This window comes from Neolamprologus brichardi, chromosome 19, assembly GCF_056152115.1.
Source record: "Neolamprologus brichardi isolate AB-2024 chromosome 19, ASM5615211v1, whole genome shotgun sequence".
In the NCBI taxonomy this organism is placed as follows: Eukaryota; Metazoa; Chordata; class Actinopteri; order Cichliformes; family Cichlidae; genus Neolamprologus; species Neolamprologus brichardi.
Window position 1 is genome coordinate 4,211,878 of NC_142122.1, and position 25,271 is coordinate 4,237,148.

Below are 25,271 nucleotides of genomic sequence, written 5' to 3' on the forward strand. Positions count from 1 at the left end.
GTCAGTCAGGGAGGCTGATTTGGTATGAGCAGATCGTCATTGTCTCTCTTTTTATTAACTTGCTTGTCAGCGGTTTGTGCATCCAGACGCTCATTTTCTCCGTACTAGTTTGCCGACACCTTATCGTGCATGCCTGCAGCTGCGTGTTGCAAAGGTTGTGCACTGGAGACCGGACAGGGTTTGTTGAATAACTTTATTGTAAAGTGACACTCGGGTTTTAAGGTCGCTTGTTCCAACTGTTTGGGTTTAATCTGGCTGTTTAATAGCGTAAAGCTCTTTCGCTATTTTTCCAATTTTCTTTTTAATCAGTTGGTAAATTTTTAATGGAATTCAAGTTGGGAGCCGTTTATTTCTTTGTTCTGACGAGCACCGTTTGCCCATGGCTCTTTCACTACTTCTTTTGTTACTTTGTGCTTTGCTTGGCTTCACTGTTTGTATTCATCACTTTCATAAAAAGATAACATTTTTGCCTTCAGCCGTTTCCATCTGGTTGTTTGTGTTACTGCCGTTACCCCCCGATGAGCTGGGGTCACAACAGCCTGCTTCTGTGCTGGAGTACATTCCCACGGTGCTGCTGATATGATTGAGTACTCAACTCATATCCCTTAAAGATGTTTCTCTGAAAGGGTTCGCATCTGTTGTATGTCACTTCCACTTTATTTACTCTGGCTGTATTTCTGCTTTACAGAGAGAAAGAAAGGGGCACGCTTCTTGATTCCCACTTTCAGTGAACATGAAATATTTAGCACTATGCAGGAGTTCCAAAAAAACACAACATTGCGAAAGTTCCTGCTGAGCTGGGACAAACTTTGAGACAGTTCACAGAAAGGATGGTCAACAAAAACACAGAGTCCCAGTCTTGTTAAGCACATCTGCCCAGGACTCCTCAGGCTGTGCGTGCTGACACATGCAACCGGATTTATTCCAGTTAACTACAATTCTTTGCCTTACGTCTATTTTTAGAATTTAATTTCGGTTTAGTTAACCCTTCTAAAAAACTGAAGCTGCTTACCAAATGTCACCCCCAACTGCATGATTGATGTTTTACCTTAAAAGCAATTTAAGTGATGCACTTAAAAGCTGATTTATGATCCGCGTCAGTGTTCATTTCCCTACCACTCTCCCTGTGCACAGAGAAGGATTGTGGGAATTTTAACCAGCGGATTAGCAACACTGACGCGCTTGTGCATCATCCTCAAACAAGCCAACACTGTGACGTAGAAGAAAAGGTGACGGGCTGAAAATCGGGGCTTAAAAAGTAACAAAAAAAGAAGAAGCACTGATGAAAAGCAGAGTGCAAAGAGTGAATCGTTTTTAAACACACAGCAGAACCAGCTCTATATATACACCATAACTAAGCTAAAGGACTGACAACAGCACAAACCTCGGCTTTAGCAGTGTTCACTTCCAGTAGTTCAACATACAGTATATTTGACAGTCCCCCCACGTTAGCAGACGACAGATACAACATGAAGATATGGATCTTCAAAGCTCTGCGTGGTTCAGTATCAAAGCAGAATCAACACAGCACCATGCTGGAGCAAAGTCCTTCAAGAAGCAGGCCTCACGACTCAGCAGCCACCTTAAAATGGCTCAGTGTATTTGTGCGGGCAGTCATGAGAACATAAAAATGCTGAAAATAATCACAAGTCAAATCAGCTTTTGATAATTCTGCCTTAAAATCCAACAAACAAGTTTCCGCCCCCCCTGAACATTGCACTTTGACAAACCTTCCTTTGCTGTTGCAAACTCTTCTATAAACCCAAGAATAAACTGACAACTTCTTACTTTGTATAACTTTGTGCTGCATAACAGAAAGCATATCTTTGATAAATACACCTCAACTTTTGCAGGAATTGTGTCAACTTCCCAATATTGTTATTATCTGTCTAATGGACAGGTGTTTTTCTCTGGAGACGACTGTGTACCTGAGATGTTGATGAGGGTGGTGTCCATTTTACCCCCTTTAGGAGGAATAAAGCTCTCGATGAAAGTGGGGCCTCCTGTTCGCCTCATCCTCGATAAGCTGACCTTCACAAACTCCAGGTTGATGCTCAGAGAGTCTTTCCTTCCTGTCACTGAAGTCGACTCCTCATCCACGGTACCTTCAGGAGGGGGAGGAGATATGGGTGATGGGATCAGCTGGCATGTAATTGTTTTACATCAATCCTATCTACAAGATGTGCATTTATTAGTGGATGAAATGCAGTCCTGTATCTTTAACAGATGAGAATAACACAAATGTTTAGCATACCTAACGGCCCTTGGCCCGGAGGCAACCCCGTGACTGCAGATTTCTGCTTTCCGGCGCCGTAGGGGTGGAAGACGTAGAGGGAGAAGTCAGACATGCAGGCTGTAAAGCTGAGGCCCGAGGAGTTACTCGGGGGCCCGGTGAGGTCGGACTGGCTGCTGCTGTGACGGCTTCTGCCCAGAGGGCTCCCCAACAACGGAGATGCTGGAAGGGGGAAGGAGAGACAAAAAAATCATCCAGTCACACTCTCATTAACAGCACTATACACTTATATATAAGTCTAACATCCTATAATGCATTAGCACTAACACAATTTCAGGATGGAAAGGAGTGAGCTACCAGCTATCCAACCTGTGCATTTAGTGACTCACAGATTTCCAAGACCTGAGATGCATCTTAACATGCATCATCTGGCATAAAGACAGACTGGAGAGAAGAGTAATGAATGCAGGAGAACATGCTGCGAGCAACATTAACTCACACAGGGCTCAGACATGCCACGGAGTGGCAGCTAATAGATATTCTCACGGTGTGCGAAAGACTTTAAAAGACTGTTTCGTTCACGTAGCTCTGCACACATTAGAGCGCCATTATTCTGCCAAAATAAACGGGGAAGTCATGCTCTAGATACCTTTGCTGGGAGGTGGTTTGGGGATATGCTGCCCGGGTGGAGTCGAGGAGGGCTGGTGTGACCCGTCTGTCACATGGGCTCCTGTCGGGGTCTCCAGTTCTCCACGGTTAGAGGAGAAGACCAGGTCTAACGAGGGCAGTTTGAGCATACACTCCACCCTGGACATTGGCAGGCAGCTGAAGCGGATCTGAGAGGGCTGGAAACAGAAGACAATAAAAATTCTCATTTTAGTGTAAATTTATGACTTGTAATTGTTATTTGTCATAATACTTTCCTTGTGCTTTTAGTTTTTTCTTACATATAACACATTAATTATTATTTATATAAACAGTCTACTTAAATTCCAAAGCAGCTCTGAAGAAATTGCAGCTCATCAGTACCTGGACTCTGACGTAGACAACCACATCCACGGGGAAGGAGGAGTATGCCGACGTTGAAGAGGAAACCAGGGAGGTGGTCGATTCCTCGAGCTGTTCCACTGTATCAAACTGACCCATGTCTTCCTCCTGGGATGCCACAGCTGATGGAAAGACATCAGAAGAAGTTTACTATGAATATCAAGACACACACGGTCCCAAAGGACTGGTTTTAAAAACACACCTGTGTAGTTTCTGTCCACTGGAGTGATAGGAATTGTCTCAAGTGCTTTTTCCAGAAAGTCCAGCAGACAGGGGCTGATCACCATCTCCTCTGGCAGGGTCTGGAGGGCCACCCAGGCATACAGCTTGGCCGTCTTTACCCCCCCACTGCTCTTACCTTTAGCTGCAAAGACACATGAAAGTTAAAGTCATCTCCACACTCTAACAGCACTTTCAGAAGTTTGTTTCTTGAACTTCAAATAAACTGGAATCATATTAACAGAGGTTCTTTTAAACTGTCTTCTCGAGTCTCTCCCTCTGTGGGGCGCATCAATATGCATGAGCCCGTTTGATCAAAGGGTGCCCTCTAGATTCATGCCTTTAATAAAAAAAAAAAAAAAAAGGGATGGAATCGCATGCATTTGATTTGGACGGTCCACATGTAGATTTAAATCATCAGATCGGAGAGGCGTGGCACTCGAGTGTCGGCGATTACGGATGGTAGAAGGGCATGCAATTAAATGAGGGAATGCTCAGTACCTGATGGAATAGGTGGGGGCGGGGGAGGTAGGAGCGAGTTAGTCTTGCTTTGGACAGCATTGGGAGGATTTGGAGGGCCGCTATCTTTCATACCATACAGCTTCGACTCTTTAGAGAGAGTGCGGGGGAGAGAGGATCCACGCGAGGCGTTGGGGGACTCAGTCTTCAGGGTCTTGGAGTTGTAGTGCAACTGCAGGGAAAAATAAAGGAAAAAATAATTATTTAAAGCACAAAAAAATAAAAAACCTTGGCAGTTTGGATGATGTAGGAGAAGCTGACCTTAACGTCCACTCCTGGAATGTAGAAAACTGTAGTTTCCAAGTCATTGGATTTGGTCGGCAGAGTGGAGGGACACTTCTTTCCAGCTAGGAGATGGCTGGATGAGGGGTAGTTGGGCTGGAGCTTCTTCTTCTTGGGAGGAGATTCTTGGTCGAGGTTTCGGAGGCTGCGCTCACAGCTCCTATAAAACCCAAATGACTTAACTGAATATAGAATGTCTCATTTCTTCTGTCCAGTGAGGATAAACCATCACAGCTGCTCAGGCACTTCTGCTAATATAGAGTCTGATTTAATCTACGCTTAATACGACATTTGGGAGGAAATGTGAGACCAACTTTAAATAGGAGTTTGTATTTCCCAGATTGAGAAATGAACTTTTTACTGCACCTCCTCAAAGAAACGTCCTCGTGCTCGGGCTGTTGAGTAGTAGGGTGAAGGACGCACTTCCCGCTGTCGATTTCCACGCGGACGTCGAGCTCGAAGTCGATGTTTCTTTCCGTCGTCGGGCCACTGAAGCTGCGGTTGGCAGGAGTGCCTGGCCAGCGCTCACTGAACAACTGACTCACAGCAGAAAAGCCCGAGGACTTTCTCTGAGACGTTTGGCTGAGAATCAGGGAGGACAGCACCGTTTAGTGAATGCTGAAAATTGAAAAGCTTTTCTTTTTTTAGACAAAAAAGAAATTAATGGCGCTTTCTTTTCCTAACTGTCATAACAAGTACGCCTGCACTGACAAACGCAATAAACTCACACAGGCCTTCGATAGCTCTGCTGTCTGTCATGCTCGAAGTCGTCCTTGTCCGAGTCTTCCGAGGAGGAAGAGGACAGGTCATCGCGCCTTATGTCGTCATGCTGGAAGGGAAGTGTGGGTGAGAAGACAGCAGGGGTGGCGGGGGCACTGAAAACTGAGTGATGACCATCAACAACAGATAGAGGATGGAGGTGGAGGTGATGAGGATGGGATGAATCGTCAATGGAGACTGTTGACAGGTCCCCCTCTGACTCCTCAGGGAACTTTAGAAAAGGACAAAAGGTCAAACTCACACAGGAAATGGTTTAATGTCTGTCTAAATTTGTTCCTACGTGGAGACATCGATCCAGGGAATCTGAGAGCTGATGTCTTCAGCAGAAATCCACCCAAAAAAGGAAGTAGTGTTCTGTAGACTGGACCTTATTAATTAGTTTAACTGATCAGTTCTGAAATTTGTGTTTACTGCTCAAATCATTTAATCTTTTACTTCTGCACGTCCAGAGGCAGAAAACTACTGCCTGCAACTGTTCACCGAGGAGCTCAGAGGTCATGCACTTTCTGTGAAGAGGAATGACAGCTTGAAACAAAGGAAGAAGATGAGGATGAGAAGATGACATACCCCGTCTCGAGATGGTGACAACAGAAAAATGCCCAAGAAAGTGTAGAAGTGTCCTTATGACAGCCAGAGAAAAAGCCCATTTGTGTAGTGTCAACAGATCCCAAACACACTGACGGAGGCTGAGCATCAGTTAAATTAGAAATAATCCATCTGCGACACAAATACTCCTTATAGGACCATATAGAGTTTTATATAAATGTGGTATTGATTTATTGAGCAAGTCTTGTTCTTTCATCAAAGAGTTAGAGATTATTATTATTTTTTAAATTAATATCAGGATTATTGTTAGAAATGTCATCGTTAATGATTTTATTAAAAAAAAAGAGAAAGATAACACAACTGCACAACAGATTCATCACCATTCAGTTACAGTGCTGAGCAAATAAACCCAACGAAAGCTCCTTTGAGAGATTAAATAACTCATGTCATCAAAGGAATTTTGATTATGCTATTGACGAGTATTTTAAGTGGCTACAGGTTGCTTGGCAACTACATAGTAAGGTCACCATTTCTTTATAAGACTTCAGTCTCTTGGTTTTGTTAACATTAAGTAAAAATAAATGATTTTTTAAAAAATCATCTTTTATGATGGATTATGTGACGTTCACACATGCCTGTGACCACCTGTTTAACCCTAAAATTTCACTTGGACTTTTTTTAAATTGTTAATAAGTAATTAAAACAGTTGGGTATGGGGGGGAGGGGGGGACTTTCTTGTGGCTTCTGAAGAGAGAGGATTGTCTCAAAAAGGTTTGGGAGCCACAGTTATGAACGTTATTTGCAGTTTATGTTTGCAGTCATGGCTTCACGACTGCAAATAATAAGCAAGTTTTCTTATATAGTTATTATTCTGCTCAACACACATGACTGCCGTCTTCACAGTATGAGCCACAAATGGATGTGGGGTTAAAGAGAATGGATTCTTTTCCCCGGTATGTCTGAGTTATTATTTGTGATTGTGGCATTTTAAAAGGTAAACTGGTGACTTTATATTAAACGTATCATTTATTTTATTCTCGTGAAGTTTTTGGTATTGTCGGGGGCGGTTAAGGACCTGCTGTTGTGACAAACAAAAGCCGACAGACTGTGACTCAGTGGCCACCCATGCATAGTTGTTAGAAATCACTCAATATACTAAGGTTAAAGAAAAAGGCTGATGGATTTTTTTTATGCGGTTTCAAGACAGGATGAGTGTGTGTGGGGTGTGAAAGTATAATTCATTAAGCAGCAATTCAACTGTAAAGTGTTTTTATTCTGCAAGCAATTGATTTTCTGAGAACTTTCTTGGGTTGAGGTCATCTAAATAACAGCAGGGATGAATTGCTGACTCTCACACTCAGCAGCTAAGGGAATAGTAGGTTTTATTATAAATCCGGATGATCCTCATGCACCAGTAATAAATCAAAATCTAACTGTGGACACAAAAGTGTACGTTATTATGCAAATGAATGTCTACTGCATATAGGCGATATGGTTCCCGTCTTATCATCCTGTTTTGATTTTGCATATTCAAAATCCTGTCAGCACTGTCAAGGTAATCACAGAGGAGAGGAGCAAACAGACATTTTTGATCAGCGTTGGTTATGTATTTTCATTTTTTAAATTTTATTCTTGGACCATATACCTTGAATATATCTCCTGGACTGACTGCTGCAGACTCCAAAGCCTGATTATTAATCTTTAATTGGACAGAAGAGTTATTTTTTAAAACAAGAGTTCATCCCTCTGTTTCTACTGCAACATACTGTACAAATCAGCTTTTACAGAGATCAGTTATGGTAACAAACAAACATGTAAATGATGGATGAGATGCAGATGATCGCATATAAAATTGCACAAAACTAAAAAAAAACATAAAATATTGATTTGTTTGGAAATGCTTTAATTTATAAATAAATCAATTAAGAGGTACAATGCAATCTATTAATGTGCTACAGCAATGGGTATCTGACAGCTTACCGTGTCCTGGATGTTGAAGGTGACCCGTGGTGCCGGAGAGGACACGTCCACACGGATATCTGGGAAATCTGCATCCACATCTCCGATTCTGGAACTGAAGCCAACATTGTGAGAATCTCATTTTTATTTGATTTTGTTTCAGAACATATGGCATTTAATCAGCCAACACTTGTCAAAGCCCGGCCTGTTATTAGTACGATTCATTTCAAGTCATTGTTGAGCATCTGTTGACCCCTCCAGAGTAAATATTTTTCTCCTGTGAAAGGTCTGTGAACTGCCTGAATATCAATACTACATTAATCCTGAGATAATCTGCATAATTACTATAAACAAATGCAATGAGCACTTCCTCTTCACTACATTCTAATTTGTGAGTCACTCGGTCCCTCTTTGTCAGCAAGATAATGGGAAAATGTTTGAAAAACATAATGGCAGCGGCAGCAGCAGAGAAGTGAGACAGAGGTCACATGGTCCTGTTTGTTTACAGTGAAGCTCCCTTAATGGTGTCATTTCTATGATAATCTGATACCAGGGAAGGTGCCTCCCGCTGCCCTCCTTTGTTACCTTTGTCTGTCCATCCTTTTTAGAGGTGGCCGGCCCGCTGCCGCTGAGATGCTTTTGGAGCGGTTGTAGCTTGGTTTGTAGCCAAGACCCCACTTATCCTTTAGAGAGGCCGCCTGGGAAAGAACAAACACAGCTAGAAACGGCTCCATAAAAGGATAAATATGACCAACACCCTAGCATTATTTCATGCTGTTTTAAGTTAAGGTGCTGTGGCGAATGCGCTTCTACTCGGGGAAGGTGAAGAGACGGGGGATTCACCCTCATGCTGGAGCGACGCAGCTTCTTTCTGACATCTCTCCTGATGTCTTTGACCGCCACAGACTCCAGCTGTTGATAGCGCTGGATCTCCTGATTGATGGTTCCTTCGCTGGCCCCCAGTTTCCTGCAGGTGTAAGAAGAGGACACGGCTAGTCGCTTAGTTGTTGCGACTCTTTAAACAGAACAGTTACAAAAAGCTGGAGTCTTACTTGAGGTCATCGATGACTTTGGCTTGCTCATTCAGTTCTCGGATGTCAACGACCCTTTTTGTGAACTTCCTCCCACGAGCATCAATTATCTGGTTTCCTGACACCATGGGCCTTCTGGGGTCAACCGCCTCCTGTTGCACCAAAGCAGGAAACCAAACACACACGGAAACACACAGATGTGGTTAAACTGATTGACAACTGTGACAAACTTTCTGATCAACAGATTGTGCGATAAGAATCCATCGTCCCGATCAATCATTAGAAGTTTATCTTTAGAATGATCCACACACCAGGAGCCATGTCACAAATAAGAGACCCCACCACCACCACCACAACTCCTAGTGAAAGAAGGAAACAAAGCTTTATTGCCAAAGGGAATTATGGGCCACTAATCTACTTCTTTTCACCCATCATTGAAGCTTAATGAGGAAGGCAGTGGAAGCAAATAACACAGCTCAGAATTTTAGAATCCACAGCCTTCATCTCTTAAGTGCAGGTGCCTGAAATGTGACCTTGTAAATGATTCAACCAGTCTGGAGAAAAGTTTAACACTGCGGGCGGCTACATACACAAGACCAGGAGAGGGGTCTTTGGGTTCTGCCACTGCCTGGTAGGCAAGGAGATGCACAGTTTAAGTAGTCGACGGGGACAGATATGCTCTGAGGCCTGGGGCTGAGGCCCAGGATGTGGTTTACCAGACGCTTCCTTAAGGTCAGCCGAGGGCTGAACTCTGGAGTCTGTAAATAACAGCAGGGACAGGTGAATGGAAAGGTGGAACAACGGACAGCCTGGGTCAGACTTTGCCTTCTGAAGTTTTTTTTTAAAATGCAAGCCAGGTAGGATTTGTTCAAACGGACCGATGCATTATTAAAGGAATAGTTCAACGTTTTAGAAATCCACAAACACTGTCCTGTCGACAGCACGATAAGAAGACATCGTAGATCTTACCTGCGACATCACAATGAACAGCAGCTGGTTAGCTTAGTGAAAAGAGAATATAGGCAGTCCTAAAGAACCCAAACTAACACATTTTATCAGTTTGTTTAATCTGTGCAAAAACCAAAGAGGAAAAAAAACAGCAATTTGCTGTTTTACTGAGGGGTCACGTGCCTGAGTGTTTCTTAGCTGGGAGCTGTGACCTCAATCTTGTGAGGCTGCTGGAAACCAGCAGAAACTCATAGCAGCCCCCCAGACAACCCAAACCAATTTGTTTTAGAGGCAGCTTTAGTTATCAACACAGTCCCTGTTTTCAGTCTTTGCATCAAACTAAGGTAACAGCTGCTGCTGCAGTCTGTTATCTAATTTACATACACCACAGTGGTACTTATCTTCTCATATTACCAGCTGCAAAATAAGAGAATAGATGCATTTCCCCAAATGTTGAACAACTTCTTCTGAACCTGCGATACTGACTAGTAGTAAACTCAACAGCTGAATATTCCCACTTCAGTTTAGAGTTTTTCTTTTCACAACTTTCAACACTGGAAATTAGGGGTGCAACGATACACAAAATCCACGGTTCGGTTCGGTTCAATACTTTGGTGTCAGGGTTCGATATTTTTTCGATACAAAAAAAAAAAAATGTTCATGCCTTTTTAATTTGTAATTTATTAAAATTATAAATATATATTTTAACTCAAAAGTACAGTTTTTAAATTTAACGTTACTGAAACAACAAAGTAATAAAAAAAATAAATCTATCTGATCGAGAAATCACTCATCTTTGGAAAAGAGAGTTTATTACAGAGAAATGTCTCTTTCCAAAATAAAAGCTATACTATACGCTTCTTCTGGGCTATATTCTCAGCAGCATATTAAACATATCAGGTCCCCATAAGGAGAATCATGTGCTAACGGCTGTCTAAATGACTCGGGTAAAGTTTGTAGCATGCGTGCTTGTTGTTTTTGTCTGCTTCCACTTGTCTTTGCACTAGGATGGTGTCGGAGTAAATGTGCAGTCATATTTGTTGTGTTCCCACTAGTGCTGTCAGCGTTAATCTGAAATGACGTTAACGCCACAACACCGCAAATCTCCGTTAACGAGCTACCGCGGATCGCCCCGTGCGTGGGGCTGGACGGCCAACACGTTAATGAGCTAACTGCGCTAACACACTAGTTCCCACCAATGTAATTGAGCATTGCGTGGCACATCCAACATACTGTTTTACTTTTGTCCATGACTCGCTTACCTTCAGGGTCATACGTCACATGAAAACCAAAATAGTTCCAAACGCCAGATCTGAATGAGGGTGGGGGAGGTTCAATTTGCCATGTTGCAACGAGAGCTTAGCTTCTGTCTCGCTAGCTTGCGCTGCGCTCAGTGAATCTGCGTTCGACTACTCCGCCTAGGCTGCACTGTCGAGCGCAGATCCACTGAGCGCTCAACACAGACAGCATCGTCAGAAGGAAAGTTGATAAAATAAATTTAAAATTTTGTATTGTTCGATACATATGCGTACCGAACCAAAAGCACTGTATCGAACGGTTCAATATTGATACGAGTATCGTTGCACCCCTACTGGAAATATGTATTTTTAGATATTTCCTGAGAACTTTCTAACTTAAAGGAGACCATCTGATCTGACTGATGCAACAGCTGCTCGTGTCTCGTTACAGTCAGGCTGTGAAAGAACGAATTCGAACGAAACTGTAATAAAAACGAACTAAGCGGTGTCTGACCATGTGCGTGGTGGGTGACATGGAGTCGGTTTCGTCCTCATCTGAAAGGTCTGCCATGTTCACAGAGTTCAGATCGGCGATGTCGTCTATGTCCTCCTCGCCCGTCAGGGACGTCAGCGTGTTGCCCAGAGCGTTGAGGCGCTTGCCGATGTTGGGGTCCATGTGAACGGCGATTCCACACATCTTCCACAGCACATTGAGAGTCCAGGTACCAGCGCTGCTGCTTTCTGTTTTGGTGAAAAGGAAGCCAGGAGTGAAAGGGAAAACAGTGGATGATGTTGGGAAAATTAATGCAATAAATAATACAATTTTCCACACAGTCTCAATATCATTGTGCAGCTCTAGGGTGTGATCTATATTTAATAGACCAGAGCACAGTTAAAAGAACTTGCCTGCAGAGGGCTGCCCTGTAGTCCTGGAACACACTTCATATGTACCGTCAGGGACTACACCTGCACACAGGTACATACAAACAAATATCTTTTATGATCTCTATAGAGACACACTGACAGTCTTCTTCTGCCCACTAGCTCACAAATCAAATGTGAACGGGCTCACACAGTACAGAATTTGTATTTGAAATGGCTTTCTGCAACACTTAGATAAAAACATTTGCATAAACTGTGTCACTCACAAGCGTTCATGACGATGTCTCCCCGGACTTCAGGCTTCCAGTCGTCCCAGGAGGTCTCGAAGCCCTCGGCAAAGCGGATGCAGAAATTTTTGAAGTGTCCTTTACTCACCAGGGACTCGGAGGAGCAGGCGGTGATCAGTGTGCTCTCGATGGTCAGGACCAGCGCAGAGCCCGTGTCAAAATCTATGCTGTGATTGGCCTGGTGGAATGGCAGGGAGAAAGGTTACTCTGGCCTCAAGGGAGAGAGGAGAAGGGGGGAGAGCACAAGGAAAGACAAACCACCTCCATTTGTTTGGAAAAGGAAGCGTTGGCAACACTTCATTCTGTACAGCTGTCATCAACTTAACTAAATATTAAGAACAACAGCAGCATGCTTATTTCCAGCTCTATACATTTTAGCTTGGACTCTAGATTATACATGATTCACGGTACAAAACAAATAATCCTTTTTACATCTTTCTGGCCTCTGTATAGTCTGTCTCCACACAAGCTGGTTTAACACCCTTTGCACCCTCTCTTTAATGCATCTTTATTCTTATGGCCTAAAACTCACCAACAGAAGGTTTGAATGGCAGGTGAAAGAGTGCAGCCAGAGCTGTGTATCATAAAGACTGGGCAAAAAACTGGGCATCATAAAGATCCAAAAGGTCTGAAACTTTGTTTGTTATTTTTGCATGTTCAATATTAAAGTCCACCTGAAAATAAGTCAAAAGCTTAACAAGACAGGTCCACTTTAAAACCTTCATGGGAACAAGTTTAAGTGCTACTGACATAAATCTATCTCTGAGTGAAGTGTTGCCAAGCTCTTCAGTACATTTCAAGTTCAAATGCAGAAAATCAGTGATTAAAGAAGAAAAAAACAAACAAAAACCCACACATCCAAATTACATGAATTTGATTAACCTGACATTAGTCCCAGAATAGCAGTCTGATCATCATCATTAGGGAAATACATATATCTGTATCTGAACTATTTACTAACCCATTTCAATCAGCTGGATGAAAATAATCAGACCACAATTTTGGGGCAGCTATTACAAGATCCCAGATATAAGCCAATGCAAAATACCACATGCATACAAGCGTAGAGAGAGCCCACCATGTGCAACACTGCACCTAACTATATTCTTGATCTAGTCTCGCATATAGAAACGTACGTAACTTAAAAGCACTCACATAATGAATACTCTAACTTTTATTATGAAAACACACCTCAAACACCAGCCCGAGCTTCACTACTTGTTATGCCGCCGTTAGAGAAGCTTTTTTTTAAACCACAAAGCACCTATGATGCAGTGTACTGCAGTGTGACAGGTTTTATAGAAGAGCGTCACTCAGTATCAGTCAACACCTCACACCAAGCCATCCCAAGAGATGTAATAAACTTTTGGTTACTTTTCGTGCATTTCTTTGCTGGCCTGCTGAAGAGCTGGCCCCAGCCTCAGAGTTTGTGCCCTCCGTAACTGGTTCTTGTCCTCTCTATGGAAATAAGTGTAACATAACTGTCTGCATCTCAAATCTTTCCAATCCTAGCATGCAAAGTAGAATGAGGATAATTCAAACTATGATGAATGAGTACAGTAAAATATAGGACACCCAATATGCACATGCACATGTTGACTTAAAGTAACTGTGAGGAAGCCTGTCTGTTGGGACTGTATACAGATTTACAGCAATTGTTGAGGAAGCACTGACATAAGATGTGATAAGAGTAGCTCAACATCACTGAACGGTTCTTAAGGCTATTAGTTTGGCATCAGTCTCACATGCCTGCAGACTGGTTGGTGTTGAGCTGGAAATCTCCCGAAGCCAGGGAGTAACCAGTTAGCAAGTGTTTTTGCTGCAAGTTGCTGCAGCCTTCAAAGTAAAGACAGTGTCTTATGACTGTAACCAACATGTTTCAACATAAACTAGTTTTACTTTGAAGGCAAGCAGTCTGCATTTCCAGTTTACCTGCTGCTACACTAGGTGAGTATTTGCAGACATAGGAAATCAATGTCTTCCATGAAAACTACTGCAGATTGTGGCATCTACTAGCGATCAGTGCACTAGTAGATTTATCAGTACATTCAAATTTAGCTGATCTGAAAAAAGCAGCAGTGATGGAAGCACGCCATAGAGCCACAAGCAGAACACCTTGTTGGGGATTTTTGTTTTTTATAACTTTTGAAAGTGTGTATTTCAAGTCAGCATATATTAAAACTATTTACAAAACAAAATAAGTTGTGCACTTTATATCCTAAACCTGCTTTCAAAGGATACAAAAAAAACACACCGAGCTTAAAAATATATAAGATTATTTATAAGAAAACAATCTAACGCTCAAAGGGACTGACCAATGACACTTGGCAGACTCAGTCATAGCATATTACCTGAGATGTGTTGGTAATTGGCAGGCAAATACCCAGGTCATTGACTGTCAGCTGCAGAAAGAGGGTGCTGAATGCCTGGGCGGAGGTCTGTTGAATGCCTGGCAGCTTATCCACCACTTCTTTTGTGGCCACGTGAATGTCCTTGTTGAGGGCCATACGCTGCTCATTCCAGTTGTCATATGCAGCTTTGTAGTTTAGCCAGAAGAGAACAGCTGCAGGAGAGCACAGAGGTGGGATGAGTAAACATTAAATAAGATCTCAAATGTCATTTAAGTAATTTATATCAAATTTTGAGATGCTGAGGAACCAAAAACTCCAAATATGGATCTAAATAAGGAAAATCAGTTTTTCCCAGAGCATAAATAAAATCACACACCCATCCCAGTGTTGGAATTGGCATCAAAGTGTGAAATAATGTTACACAGTATAAAAAAAATAAAACCTATACTTCATACTGTTGATTGTTCAGTGTTACCCAACAACATTAATAGGAACAGAAAGTCGTTCTCCAGTAATGTCACCTAAATATGTCAGCTACATATCTGAGTCTTATTAAACCAGACTAATTAAGACTGATGGAGTCATCTTAACAGACAGACGTGTTTCTAAAATTTCTACAAAGTGTTTGATGGGTCAGATTATTGAGACACACTAACAATGAATAATGTATAATGTGAGTTTGACAAAATGTTAACAGGAGCTGAAGTTCAGCAGGTGCTTCCAGCTGTAGATGTTTTGAGTTTATTACATTAACTGCAACATCAGTTAGTAGCAGCGACTTTGAAACACATGGAAAAGAAGCAAAAACTTAATCACTTGGAACAAATTATCCCAGACAGGTTTGATAAGGATCCAACAACAAATTACACTGCGTTCTTTCCTCGCATAGTCACAGCTTTTAAGCTGTCACATCCATTTACTAAACTTTATTACACGTGTATATATACACACACCGTCCCATAATTTCATAAAGGACATGCCCACTCTAATTACCAAAGTAACTTTAACAATAAATCTGCCACGTTAAGACTTCAAGCATAACGTATCACCTGCTGTACTGCATTGTATATAATGAGGCTTCTGATCCTGGTTCAGTCAAGAAAGCTGTGAGAAACTTTGAACGTCAGAAAAATCATCACCTTTAAACACAGATTAAATATCATGCAGCCCATGTTTTAAAAGACCTATACACCAAAGATAGAAAAAAAGGAATCCTAACCTCTGTCGAATGCCACGGGCTGAGCGAAAACCACTGGCCTGTTGAGGGTGATGAGAACAGCCTCTTTGTCAGTGGATCCACTGATTTCCTCCTGCAGAGCATTCCGCAGACCAATCCGAGTTTGGAAGTATGCCACTTGGTGGAAATCCGAGCCAGCTTCTTCATACACCTTTAAAGTGAAAGTGAGAAAAGGAATAAAATAGTCATCTATTATGCTAGGATCTACTGTACAATATAAAGCGCCTTGAGGTGACTGTTGTTGTGATTTGGCATTATATAAATAAAATTGAATTGAATTGAATTGACTTGACTTCATCTGATACGATAAAGCACGGGACGAACAGGACCTGTTAAGAAGTAGGGCTGCCACGATTAGTCGACTAGTCACGATTACGTCGACTATCAAAATCGTCCACGACTGATTTAATAGTCGACGCCTCGTCGTCCACGACTGATTTAATAGTCGACGCCTCGTTTGAAGCTTTGTAAGATCACAAAAGACGCATGAATAAGTAGTAGGATTTAAGAGTGTAATAACGGACTGAAACAGAAGATGGCAGCACTGCATGTACAAGGATGCCAGCTGCCGTTAAACCCCGAAGAAGAAGAAACTGTGTCCCAGAATTCATAGAGTGGCCCAGCTCAGTTGTCAAAAATGGCGGCAGCTAGTTAGTTTTAATATTACTCTTATTATTCTTTCTGGGTCACAAAATAAACGTTTAACATATTTTTAGGCGAGAATGTAACTTTGTAAACCTCAAATATCTGCTCAGTTTATCAAGACACCACATATTTTCAAAAGCGCTCCGACGTTTTCGGAGACGTCTGTTAGCCACTAGCTCGATAGCTAGCTGGGGAAGAGGCTCACTAGAGCCGTGACAACACCGGACTCCCGGCAAATCGTTTTCAAACCCACTGCTGTTTTTCGCTACTCAGGTTAAACATGATAAATAAGTCACTTAGATAACTTAAAAATGTTATTGTTTGGCTTTTTTTTGTATTTTATTTGTTCCTGAGTAAATCGGTTTGGCTGAGATTAAAGTTATAGTTTTTACACAGCTGAATAAACATCAAGCAGACAGCTGATTATCAGAAGTGTGAGATGCTCGAGAATTTACTCCGGTGTCCTGTTATATTTTAGATAGCAAGGAGTTTATTAAACTTCACCGAAACAACCTGCAGATTTCATTAAAATTTAATAAACTATCATCTTGTCTTTATTTTTAGTTAGCACATACCTTAAACACTTAAAGCTTTAAGCTAATGATAGTTATATAAGAGCAGATGCTGCTGGTGCAATAAGCTGTACGTTTTAGGTCCAATGGATGATGATCTGATTAGTCAACTAATCGCAAAAATAATCGGTGACTAGTCGACTATCAAAATAATCGTTTGTGGCAGCCCTATTAAGAAGTGAGGATTCTGTGTCTGTATGCTGAGTAAGACGCACTGCTCAAGAATACGTGCAGGATTTCATTTGTACCTGGTGCTTGACAATCTGTCCAAGGGCTAGGTTGAGGTCAACTTGACATTTTCCAAAGAGTTTCAGGTAACTGCTGCTGCCTCCAGCCTGAGCCTTGCACTGGATTCTGTTGGAAAGCTCGAGCTCAATCAGGCCCGTCTCAAAGCGCACGGCTCGCATGGAGGGAGTGGTTGCTGTCATCTGGATTCCCTGTGAACACGAAGACAATAAATTCTCCACAGAGAAAACTTTAACTGGTTTCATCCCTTCAAAACAACACAAAGCTTCTCCCAAAGCTGAAACAAACTGAACATCAGATACCTTGAACCTGAGGCTGAGAGAATAAAGCAGGATTTTGGGTTTGTCTGCATCTGTTGAGGTGTCGTGCTCATTCCAGAGTGGGATGGGTTGTTCTCCTCCTGGCAGAACAGAACACACACACCTTACAGGTCACTTCAGGTCACACACAAGCTGGATAAAACATAGCTGAAGTGTGGCAATGTGGACCGGGGGCAGATGTGCAAGTATTAATCTGCTGTAGTCTTCAATTGCAGTTTTTCCTCCTTAATGTGCCTCCATCGTTATTCTTTTCTCTAAAATGGCAAAAAAAAAAAAAAAACTACCACTACTCTTTCTGTTGGGCAATTATATCAATCAAGCCTGGTGAGCTTAACAAAATACTATCAATAATGTGGAAATAAACAAGGGTGGATTTGTAGCAGCGCATCGGGCATTGATATTTAAGGAAAAACGATTTTTTAGCAACTTAAGCAGCAGCTGTAGGATACAGAATGCTGTGGGGGAAAGCCAGATGTCTGAGATTAGATTAACTTTATTGATCCAAGAGGAAAGCTCGGCTGCTGCAGCAGCACATAGAGGATACAGTACTGTAACGTGTTTGTGATTCTGGTAAGTCTGTAAAAATGTAAAAGATAATAATTAGAATAATAATAAAAAACCAGAAGGTTTACGTTACGGTACCTGACACTTTCTGAATGACCTCGTTCACTTCCTTCATGAAAACCTTCTGCAGAAAGACCAGGTGGTTGAGCAGGTCTGTGGTCAGGTTGTGCTCAAAAGAGCCAATCTGTGCACGAGAGAGGACAGCGAACACAAAGATCAGTTAGATGTTACAAATAACAAAACTTTAAAGATTTAAAATGCAGATTGTCAATCAACAGGCCAACAGGTAAAGCACCTGCTGCTGTAACTTTTTACCTCAGCTACACATCGCAGGTAGTTGCCCTGCAGGTAGTTTCCTTGTTTTGCTGGGAAGTCGTCTGGTGCCCAGCCCTGGTCTGAGTGACTATCGTGATCCTCCATGATGTACTCTCCCGACATTGTAACCGGCGGCAGCGTGAGGCTGGCTGATGGCGACATAGTGTGCTGGGACATGTCCACCGGGGACACTTTTGATTGGAAGCAAAGTTTGTGGTTCGGCAACTCAAACGTGAAACTGGTTTGTGCTCCTAAAGACAAGTTGGTGAGAGAAGGAATATCATGACTCATTAACCTCAGCAAATTGGTACAAGAGGCCGGGAGGAAAACGATTATTTTAAATAAATATCATTGCAGGAGTTTGTATCAGATATATTTTCACACACCCGTCATGCCGTGGCTCTTCATGCGGCCCATCTTGTACTCTGCTTTCAGTGATGGGAGCAGGGCTGCGCCAATGGTGATGCCATCCATCATGGCGCTGAACTTGAGGACAATGGGCTTCTTCTCCAGGCCTTCGGGAAGCTGAGGGAACTCGTTGGCCTCGACGGGGGTCTGGTTGATGCTGGATGCTTTGTCAGAGGGTTGCGGGGTGGGGGTGTCCTCCCTATTAGGAGGTTGGCTGTTAAAAAACATAAAAACAATTACTCATGAGGTCAGGATTGTATGACTTTCTACTTTAGCTGCAACTTTGGCTTTTAAAGTATTACATAGCCTTAATCCCACTTACATCCATCAACTTCTTTACCGCCTTTTAAATCCCTTCTTAAACGTTCTTTTACTGCGAGCCGTTAATGAATGTTTGATATGTGTTTATAAATGCCGCCTTGTTCCCCAATGCCCCGTTTGATTCTCTTTATAATCTCCTCGTGTTAATATTTCTGTTTTTCTTTCAGATGATTTAATTACTTCCATAGGACGAGACTTTATTCAAAAGTGGTATACTGATAGAGTTTATGTTTATTATTATGTGTGCTGTGTCGTCAGGAGGGTGGCTGGCTGTGTGGGTTTCCTCCAACAGTCAGAAATGTCCATGTTAATTTAAACTGATGATTCTAAATTGGCCGCCAGTGTGTGGGTAGATACAGTGCTTAAGTAGAAAGTAAAGTGTTTTATAAATGTGTGTGGAAATCACTCTGATTGGTCAGTGAGACCAGAAAAGTGCTACATAGTTACATGTTCAAGTGATGATGTAATATGTTAATGTCTGGACTGGATTTGGGAAGCAGCGCCTCAGATTTATCCATCCAGCCTTATGAGGTAAACTGCGTTGAAGGAAGCTGCACATGGAAAAGTCACTGCTAATGATTTGATTCAGTTATGTGTGTTATTTTTCAGAACTCTGCAGATACCGACTTCCATTCCAGCGAAAATCAAATTATAGACAAGTTCTTTAATACCCAAAGCACACCTACAACTCTATAAATATATTAACATAATTCAGCACATTACCATGGAAACAGACCACACACAGGTTTTAAAGGCGGGCGACATTGTGGACCTGCTGTAGTAACGTGTCTGTTTAGTAGACATTACGAACTGAATGAGTAAACATTACACTTCAGAGACAGCACGTGTTGGATGGTGGATTCCTTTATGGGTTCAAGTTGAGCACATTTTGAAATTGATTACTTTGAAGTGGGGAAAAAGCTGAATAGGTGAAGCAGACGTACGCATTGGAAGGCTGGCGGATGAGGTCGGAGATTTGCTTGGAGAGCTGATGGGAGCTGCGGACCATCATACTGTGCAGCGTAGCCGGGTGTTGGGGGATGTTGATCATGATGGCCCCCACTTTGAAGACAGCGGCATTGTTGGTCTTCAGGCCCCGCTGGGCGCTGTACAAGGCCTGAGACTTGGCGATGTTGCATTTGACCACCGTTCTGTAAACACAGAGGAAACCGGAATAAGCGAGGCAAAAAAAATGCAATCATAGAGAAGACGTGGATTTATGAATGAAGGTGGGGTTAGACACCAAACAGTGAAACACCATGCAAATTCAGGACTCCAATTATTTGTGTGTGTGTTTTTGTTTTTTGTTTTTTTAGGGACGTAATGAGAAGTTATGGTAGTGACGCTATGAATGAATAACAAAGAATGCATGGTCTGCAAGCCTGGCTGGCTCAGCTAAAGGAAAAGGATATCGCGTGGACTAAATATTAATAGACTGCAGTGTTTTATCAGATTGATGACATTAGAAGAGAACATGATAGATAATGAGACACCATTTTTTGGCTTCAGCATCTCAAATATTTAGTTTTTCTGCTTCTCACTGATACAAAGAGATACTGCACTGACTCGCTTTTATTTTTCTGATATTTTATAGAAAAAAGTGAGATGAGAAAGAAATCAGATGATTTTATGTTTTGGGGAAGAAGAAAAACAAAGTCAGCAACAACAATCCACAGGTGTTTAGCCAGTGGCTGTTGCTCCATTTGCACAAACTTAATGGGGACAGATCTGTGTAAATGCTCACTGAAAACAGATGTAAACAGGTGACTGAAACAAATGATGGATGTACATTTAAGGAAGTTATGCTTTTGGATTAATGAGTCCCCTAAAAGGCAGCATAAACATACAGAAACTCTTGTTTAGCAGTGCTGGTGGGAGATGTTGGGAAATCCTCCAGTCTAGGCAAGTAGTAGGAAGAGAAAGCAAATTAAAAAAGAAGAAGAAGAAGAAAGTGTAAAATAATTTGAGAAACTTGAAGGTCAGAGCAATTTTTCACATTAAATGTACTGTTAAAATGTTTTAGAAGTTCAGACGTTATTTATGATAAGGCTCTGGATTAACAAAGCAGTTAAAAAACAAAGATGAGCTCAGGCAGCTCAGAAAACCACAGCTGAACATACTCGTAATTAAACTGCATCTAGGAGGCAACACTAAAACAACTTCTGACAAGCCACCGATATGTCAGACGCCATCGTTTTGTTTTACTTCTGCACTGGGACCTGCTGTCTTCGCACATTGTTTTTGCTTGAGTCAAAAGGACAAGAGCCAAAATAAGCAATCACAGTAACAACTCGAGAATGCTACTGTCTTGGCCACATAAATCTAAAAACAGGCAGAGTGTGCAGGTACATTATGGAAACAATATTAGGTCTCAGTTTTATTTTCACAGTGGGAGGATTTCTTAAGTAAGCCATCTATTTATGTAATAAACTGAATCAAAACAGTGTGGAGACACACTGGCCTGTCTAAAAGCATAAATATAAGGCTTGCAACCTGATTAGTTTGGCTACCTTTTGAGGAAATTGCTTGCAGTAAAAAGAAAACATAATAAAATTAACTGGCTGGACAGGAGCCTGTAAATAGTTCTCACTGAGCACTAACACAACCATGTTTTAGTGGGCTTTTAAAGGTGTTTATGGAGTTTTTGCTTAAACACTCAATCAACTTTTTAGATAAGAGTAAAGCACATTTTGCAAAAGTTGTTCACTTTACAAAATTGTGATTAAGAAATAAAAAATGACACATTTTTAAAGAAAACATTCAAACTAATAGAAAAGAAAAACACTACCACCTCCTGAATTATTAAAAAAGAAAAAAAAACATTACATTGAGAGAGAGTGAGGATCAATACAGTTTAGATTAGACGGGAACAAAACGCTTCGATTAAAACGCTTTGTTTCTTTTTAAATAGCTGCTAAAATATTTAATCGACAGGCTGAACAGAAGGAAAGTTTGCACGTACTGAATGTCAGGAGTTATCCCCTCCAGCAGAACGATGTTTACCCCTCCTATGTGAGCCGATGCACACGTCTCTGTCATCTTCTGGTGCAGAATATCTGCAGGCACAACAACACCAAAAAAGAGATCAGATCAAACAAACCAAACTTCTACTGATCAGGAACTTCCCTTTTCTTTTGCACACCTGCATCGATCTACTTTGGGACTTTCTAAAGTTTCATATCGGATCTTTCCTACCATAAAAAAAGATGGAAAAATCATTATCTCTGTCAATATCCCTGCCTAACCTTTCATCTTCTCCTTCAGGGTGAAACTTCCATGTATCTTCTTCAGTTCTGCTTCCATGGTCAGTCCGCCGATGTCCGCCTCCAGGTGTGTGCGGTTCACCATGCCGATGCCGAACACAATGAGCGTGACGTGCTGAGGCTCGGAGCTCACAAGGCTGCGTCGCCTTCCACCCGCACCGGGAGGCTTGCTGGGCGTGTTGGGGTCCTGCTGCTCATTCTCAAATATCACTTTACAGAACGGCTCCGAGGTGTGACGTCCCGTCTCTGCGAATTTAGATTTACACGTTACATTAAAAACTGCTTCTGTACTTTCACTTATAAAAACGGTGATGACAGATGCACCACTTTTTTTTTTTTTTTAATGAAATTGGGAAAGTTTATCCTCCCACTCCCAAGGAATGATCACTACTTCATAACCTCCTCTGTTACAGCAGAAAAATATTCTAGTAGGATAAACTGACAGTCACAAACAGGAGAAATTAATGAGTCAGTCAGATTTGCAAAGCATAGTGTGCAGACTATAAGACAGTAACAACCTCTAAAAATAAAGCGAAGAGTAAAGCGGAATGAAAAAGACACAGTTAAGCTAAACAACTGAAATGTGGAACTGGATGCTGGAAGCTTTTTTCCACCTGAAAGGCAGTTCTCCGGGGAGCTTTTCTCCAGGATGCCAGTGGGATCGGAGATGAGGGAGTAGAAGTTGAGCAGCTTGTACATGTTCTGCCAACATTCTGCTGATGGCTCGCTCTGCTCTGACACCGTGATGGAGTCCGAGTCATCCATCTGGATCGCCATGTGGTCGGCCACGTCACGGGACCCTTTCCGTGACACCTGAGGGCATTACGCAATATTCCAGATTATGAAACAGAAAGTAGACGTGCCACAATATGCATCGTGGGGCTGAAGGGTAAATAAACAGGCCTGCTGACTCATTCCTTATTTTATTACCCCGTTGTTTACTCTGACAGTATAGTTATGATGCAGTAAGCTGTCACGACAGAGCCACTTAATGAAAGCTAAAAACAGACACTTGTGAAGTAAGTGTCAGGGAGGTGACTCAGTAATTTCAGGAGAGTTTCCTAAGAGTGGAAAATACTTCAAATGTATCTCATACATCATTTACTTTAATAAAAATCTCATTTAAAAAGTGCTTAGCGCCTCAAACTTCAAAGCTCATTTTCCAAAACAAAAGAACTTTCACCAAGTCAAACATGTTTGCAAGAAGATTTCTAAAGTTGAAAACTCAGAGCTGAGCAAAAAAAGATTTCTTACTGAAACATCACAGATGTGTTTAAGATACTACTGTGTGTTCTGAGAAAATCCTATAATCTACTGGCTCCCTCTAGGGTTTGTGTGGAGGAAATGTCAGCTGCTGAGTGAATTTAGTGATTCTACTGGTCTGGACAGGTGCGCCTCACAGAACCGTTGAACAGGCACAAAGGAACTACAAGACCTTGGACGTTTTCATTTCATTTCATCACAGCCATTATTGTTTGGCTCCTCAAAATATACACATTCCTTTCTATCCATTGTGTTATTTATTATCATCGTTACCTTGGAGGTGCGTCTTTCTGAGCGTCCGAGGGAGCTGCGTCCTCTCGGCTCCCTTCTTCCCAGCGTGTCCATGCCCGATGGAGGTCCGTTTGGAGGTAAACCACCAGCATTTGCGGCTCCCCCTCCTGATCCTCCCCCTCCACCCACTCCTCTCTTGCTCTTCAGAGTTTGGGTTCCGCTGCGGCCCGCCCCGTTCAGGCTTCCACGGGAGCTGCGGCTGAAGTCCGACGACCTGAAGTGGCGATACGGCCGGGCCTTGAAGGTGGGCGTCGGGGAGGCCGAGCCGGCGGTGTAGCGGCTCAGCTTGATGTCGGTCTGCGTGGCCTTGATATCATCGATCATGGTGCTGAACTGGTGGATGAGGCGCACCAGGGCCATGTCGACGCGCTGGCTGATGGCCTGGCAGGCTGTAGTGAAGTCACAGTGGAATGTATTGTAGTGGCGGCGGTTGAGGTCGTGGAAGGAGAGCGGGGCTGCGCTGGGGCCCTGAGGAGCGCTGGTTGACTTCTCCATCACCACGGCATTCACGCTGAAAGTCTCAATCAGCAACGCTGGCTTGAACTCAAGGGGAGGCACGTTCACCATGCCTTGCCTTAATATAGAAGAAGCACAAAGGGTTAGCAGATGATTTCATTAAGAGAAGAAACCAATGAAAAAGGCTTAAAAAGCCAAAAAGCAGGGAGGGGTAATGCAACATGTCGTGTTTTAGGACAGTTTTACCTCCTGGATCGCTTGTTTTTGCGCTCCTTGGAGGTATCAGAGTCGGCAATGTCTGCTCTGAGGCACTCGAGGTTGCCGGAAAAAGACAGGTGCTCTCCAAAATACATCTTATAGCTAAGCGGAGTGGTATCTTGGGCCTGGATGCCTGTGTAGCTCAGCAAAGGCTTAAAAACAACCTGAGGGGATGAAAACAGACGATCAACGCACAGAAAAGAAGATATTTTTGTAGAAGCTTAACTAAAAGCTTTCTATCCGTCTGACATCTGCGTATGAAATCTAAATAAAACTGTGAGATAAGGAAATGGAAAGCCCAATGAATGCCGAACGGTATAAGACAGGTGACATTTGTATTAACACAGAATGATTCCTTATCAACAGACCCGCTGGATATTCAGCTTTTTCTAACTCGATAAACAAATCGGACTAATTGCAAATCAGTGTGAATTAAGCCTGCATTAGCTTTTATCTGCTTTAATGGCATCAACATAAAAAAGCCTCATTTAAAAACCAATTTCTGAAGCAGTTCTAAAACTTATCAGTGAGCAGCAGATATCACACAAACTACCTGACTAATTCATGTCTAATTATAAAGTGTAAAAACAGATTTAGAGACAAACCTGAGCATCAGCCAGCTGAACAGCAGCTGGACACTGGTTCCCCTCTTCAATGTCGGCCATGTCGTCCTGGCTCGTGCTGTGCTGGGAATGCTGGGAGTGGGTCCCGTCGAGGGTGTTCTGGTCACTGGACAGCACCGTGTTGAAATCTGAGGCCGAAGGGATGGTGGGCAGGTTACACGTCCCAC

At 42.3% G+C, this 25,271-nt stretch overlaps 1 protein-coding gene across 5 annotated transcripts in view; it reads right to left on the reverse strand.

The window, feature by feature from the left end:
• bltp1 (bridge-like lipid transfer protein family member 1) overlaps positions 1-25,271 on the reverse strand; it is a 77,176-nt gene that overhangs the window by 13,692 nt on the left and 38,213 nt on the right. For 2 of the 5 annotated variants that reach the window (XM_087832709.1, XM_087832710.1), the window contains 34 exons: positions 25,087-25,271; positions 24,470-24,645; positions 23,750-24,341; positions 22,828-23,026; positions 22,196-22,459; positions 21,913-22,006; positions 20,798-20,848; positions 19,895-20,101; positions 18,608-18,843; positions 18,222-18,472; positions 17,985-18,090; positions 17,325-17,422; positions 17,025-17,213; positions 15,542-15,710; positions 14,323-14,534; positions 13,346-13,429; positions 11,951-12,149; positions 11,709-11,768; positions 11,317-11,543; positions 9,207-9,374; positions 8,638-8,768; positions 8,429-8,552; positions 8,171-8,283; positions 7,607-7,700; positions 7,272-7,325; positions 5,029-5,291; positions 4,667-4,882; positions 4,280-4,460; positions 4,001-4,190; positions 3,483-3,644; positions 3,263-3,402; positions 2,883-3,078; positions 2,255-2,455; positions 1,929-2,105 (listed from right to left, as the gene is read on the reverse strand). In XM_087832709.1, the coding sequence (XP_087688835.1) occupies positions 1,929-2,105; positions 2,255-2,455; positions 2,883-3,078; positions 3,263-3,402; positions 3,483-3,644; positions 4,001-4,190; positions 4,280-4,460; positions 4,667-4,882; positions 5,029-5,291; positions 7,272-7,325; positions 7,607-7,700; positions 8,171-8,283; positions 8,429-8,552; positions 8,638-8,768; positions 9,207-9,374; positions 11,317-11,543; positions 11,709-11,768; positions 11,951-12,149; positions 13,346-13,429; positions 14,323-14,534; positions 15,542-15,710; positions 17,025-17,213; positions 17,325-17,422; positions 17,985-18,090; positions 18,222-18,472; positions 18,608-18,843; positions 19,895-20,101; positions 20,798-20,848; positions 21,913-22,006; positions 22,196-22,459; positions 22,828-23,026; positions 23,750-24,341; positions 24,470-24,645; positions 25,087-25,271 (6,009 nt within the window). The remainder of the gene's footprint in view (positions 1-1,928; positions 2,106-2,254; positions 2,456-2,882; positions 3,079-3,262; positions 3,403-3,482; positions 3,645-4,000; positions 4,191-4,279; positions 4,461-4,666; positions 4,883-5,028; positions 5,292-7,271; positions 7,326-7,606; positions 7,701-8,170; positions 8,284-8,428; positions 8,553-8,637; positions 8,769-9,206; positions 9,375-11,316; positions 11,544-11,708; positions 11,769-11,950; positions 12,150-13,345; positions 13,430-14,322; positions 14,535-15,541; positions 15,711-17,024; positions 17,214-17,324; positions 17,423-17,984; positions 18,091-18,221; positions 18,473-18,607; positions 18,844-19,894; positions 20,102-20,797; positions 20,849-21,912; positions 22,007-22,195; positions 22,460-22,827; positions 23,027-23,749; positions 24,342-24,469; positions 24,646-25,086) is intronic. The other 3 variants (XM_087832711.1, XM_087832713.1, XM_087832714.1) reach the window with 3 other exon arrangements.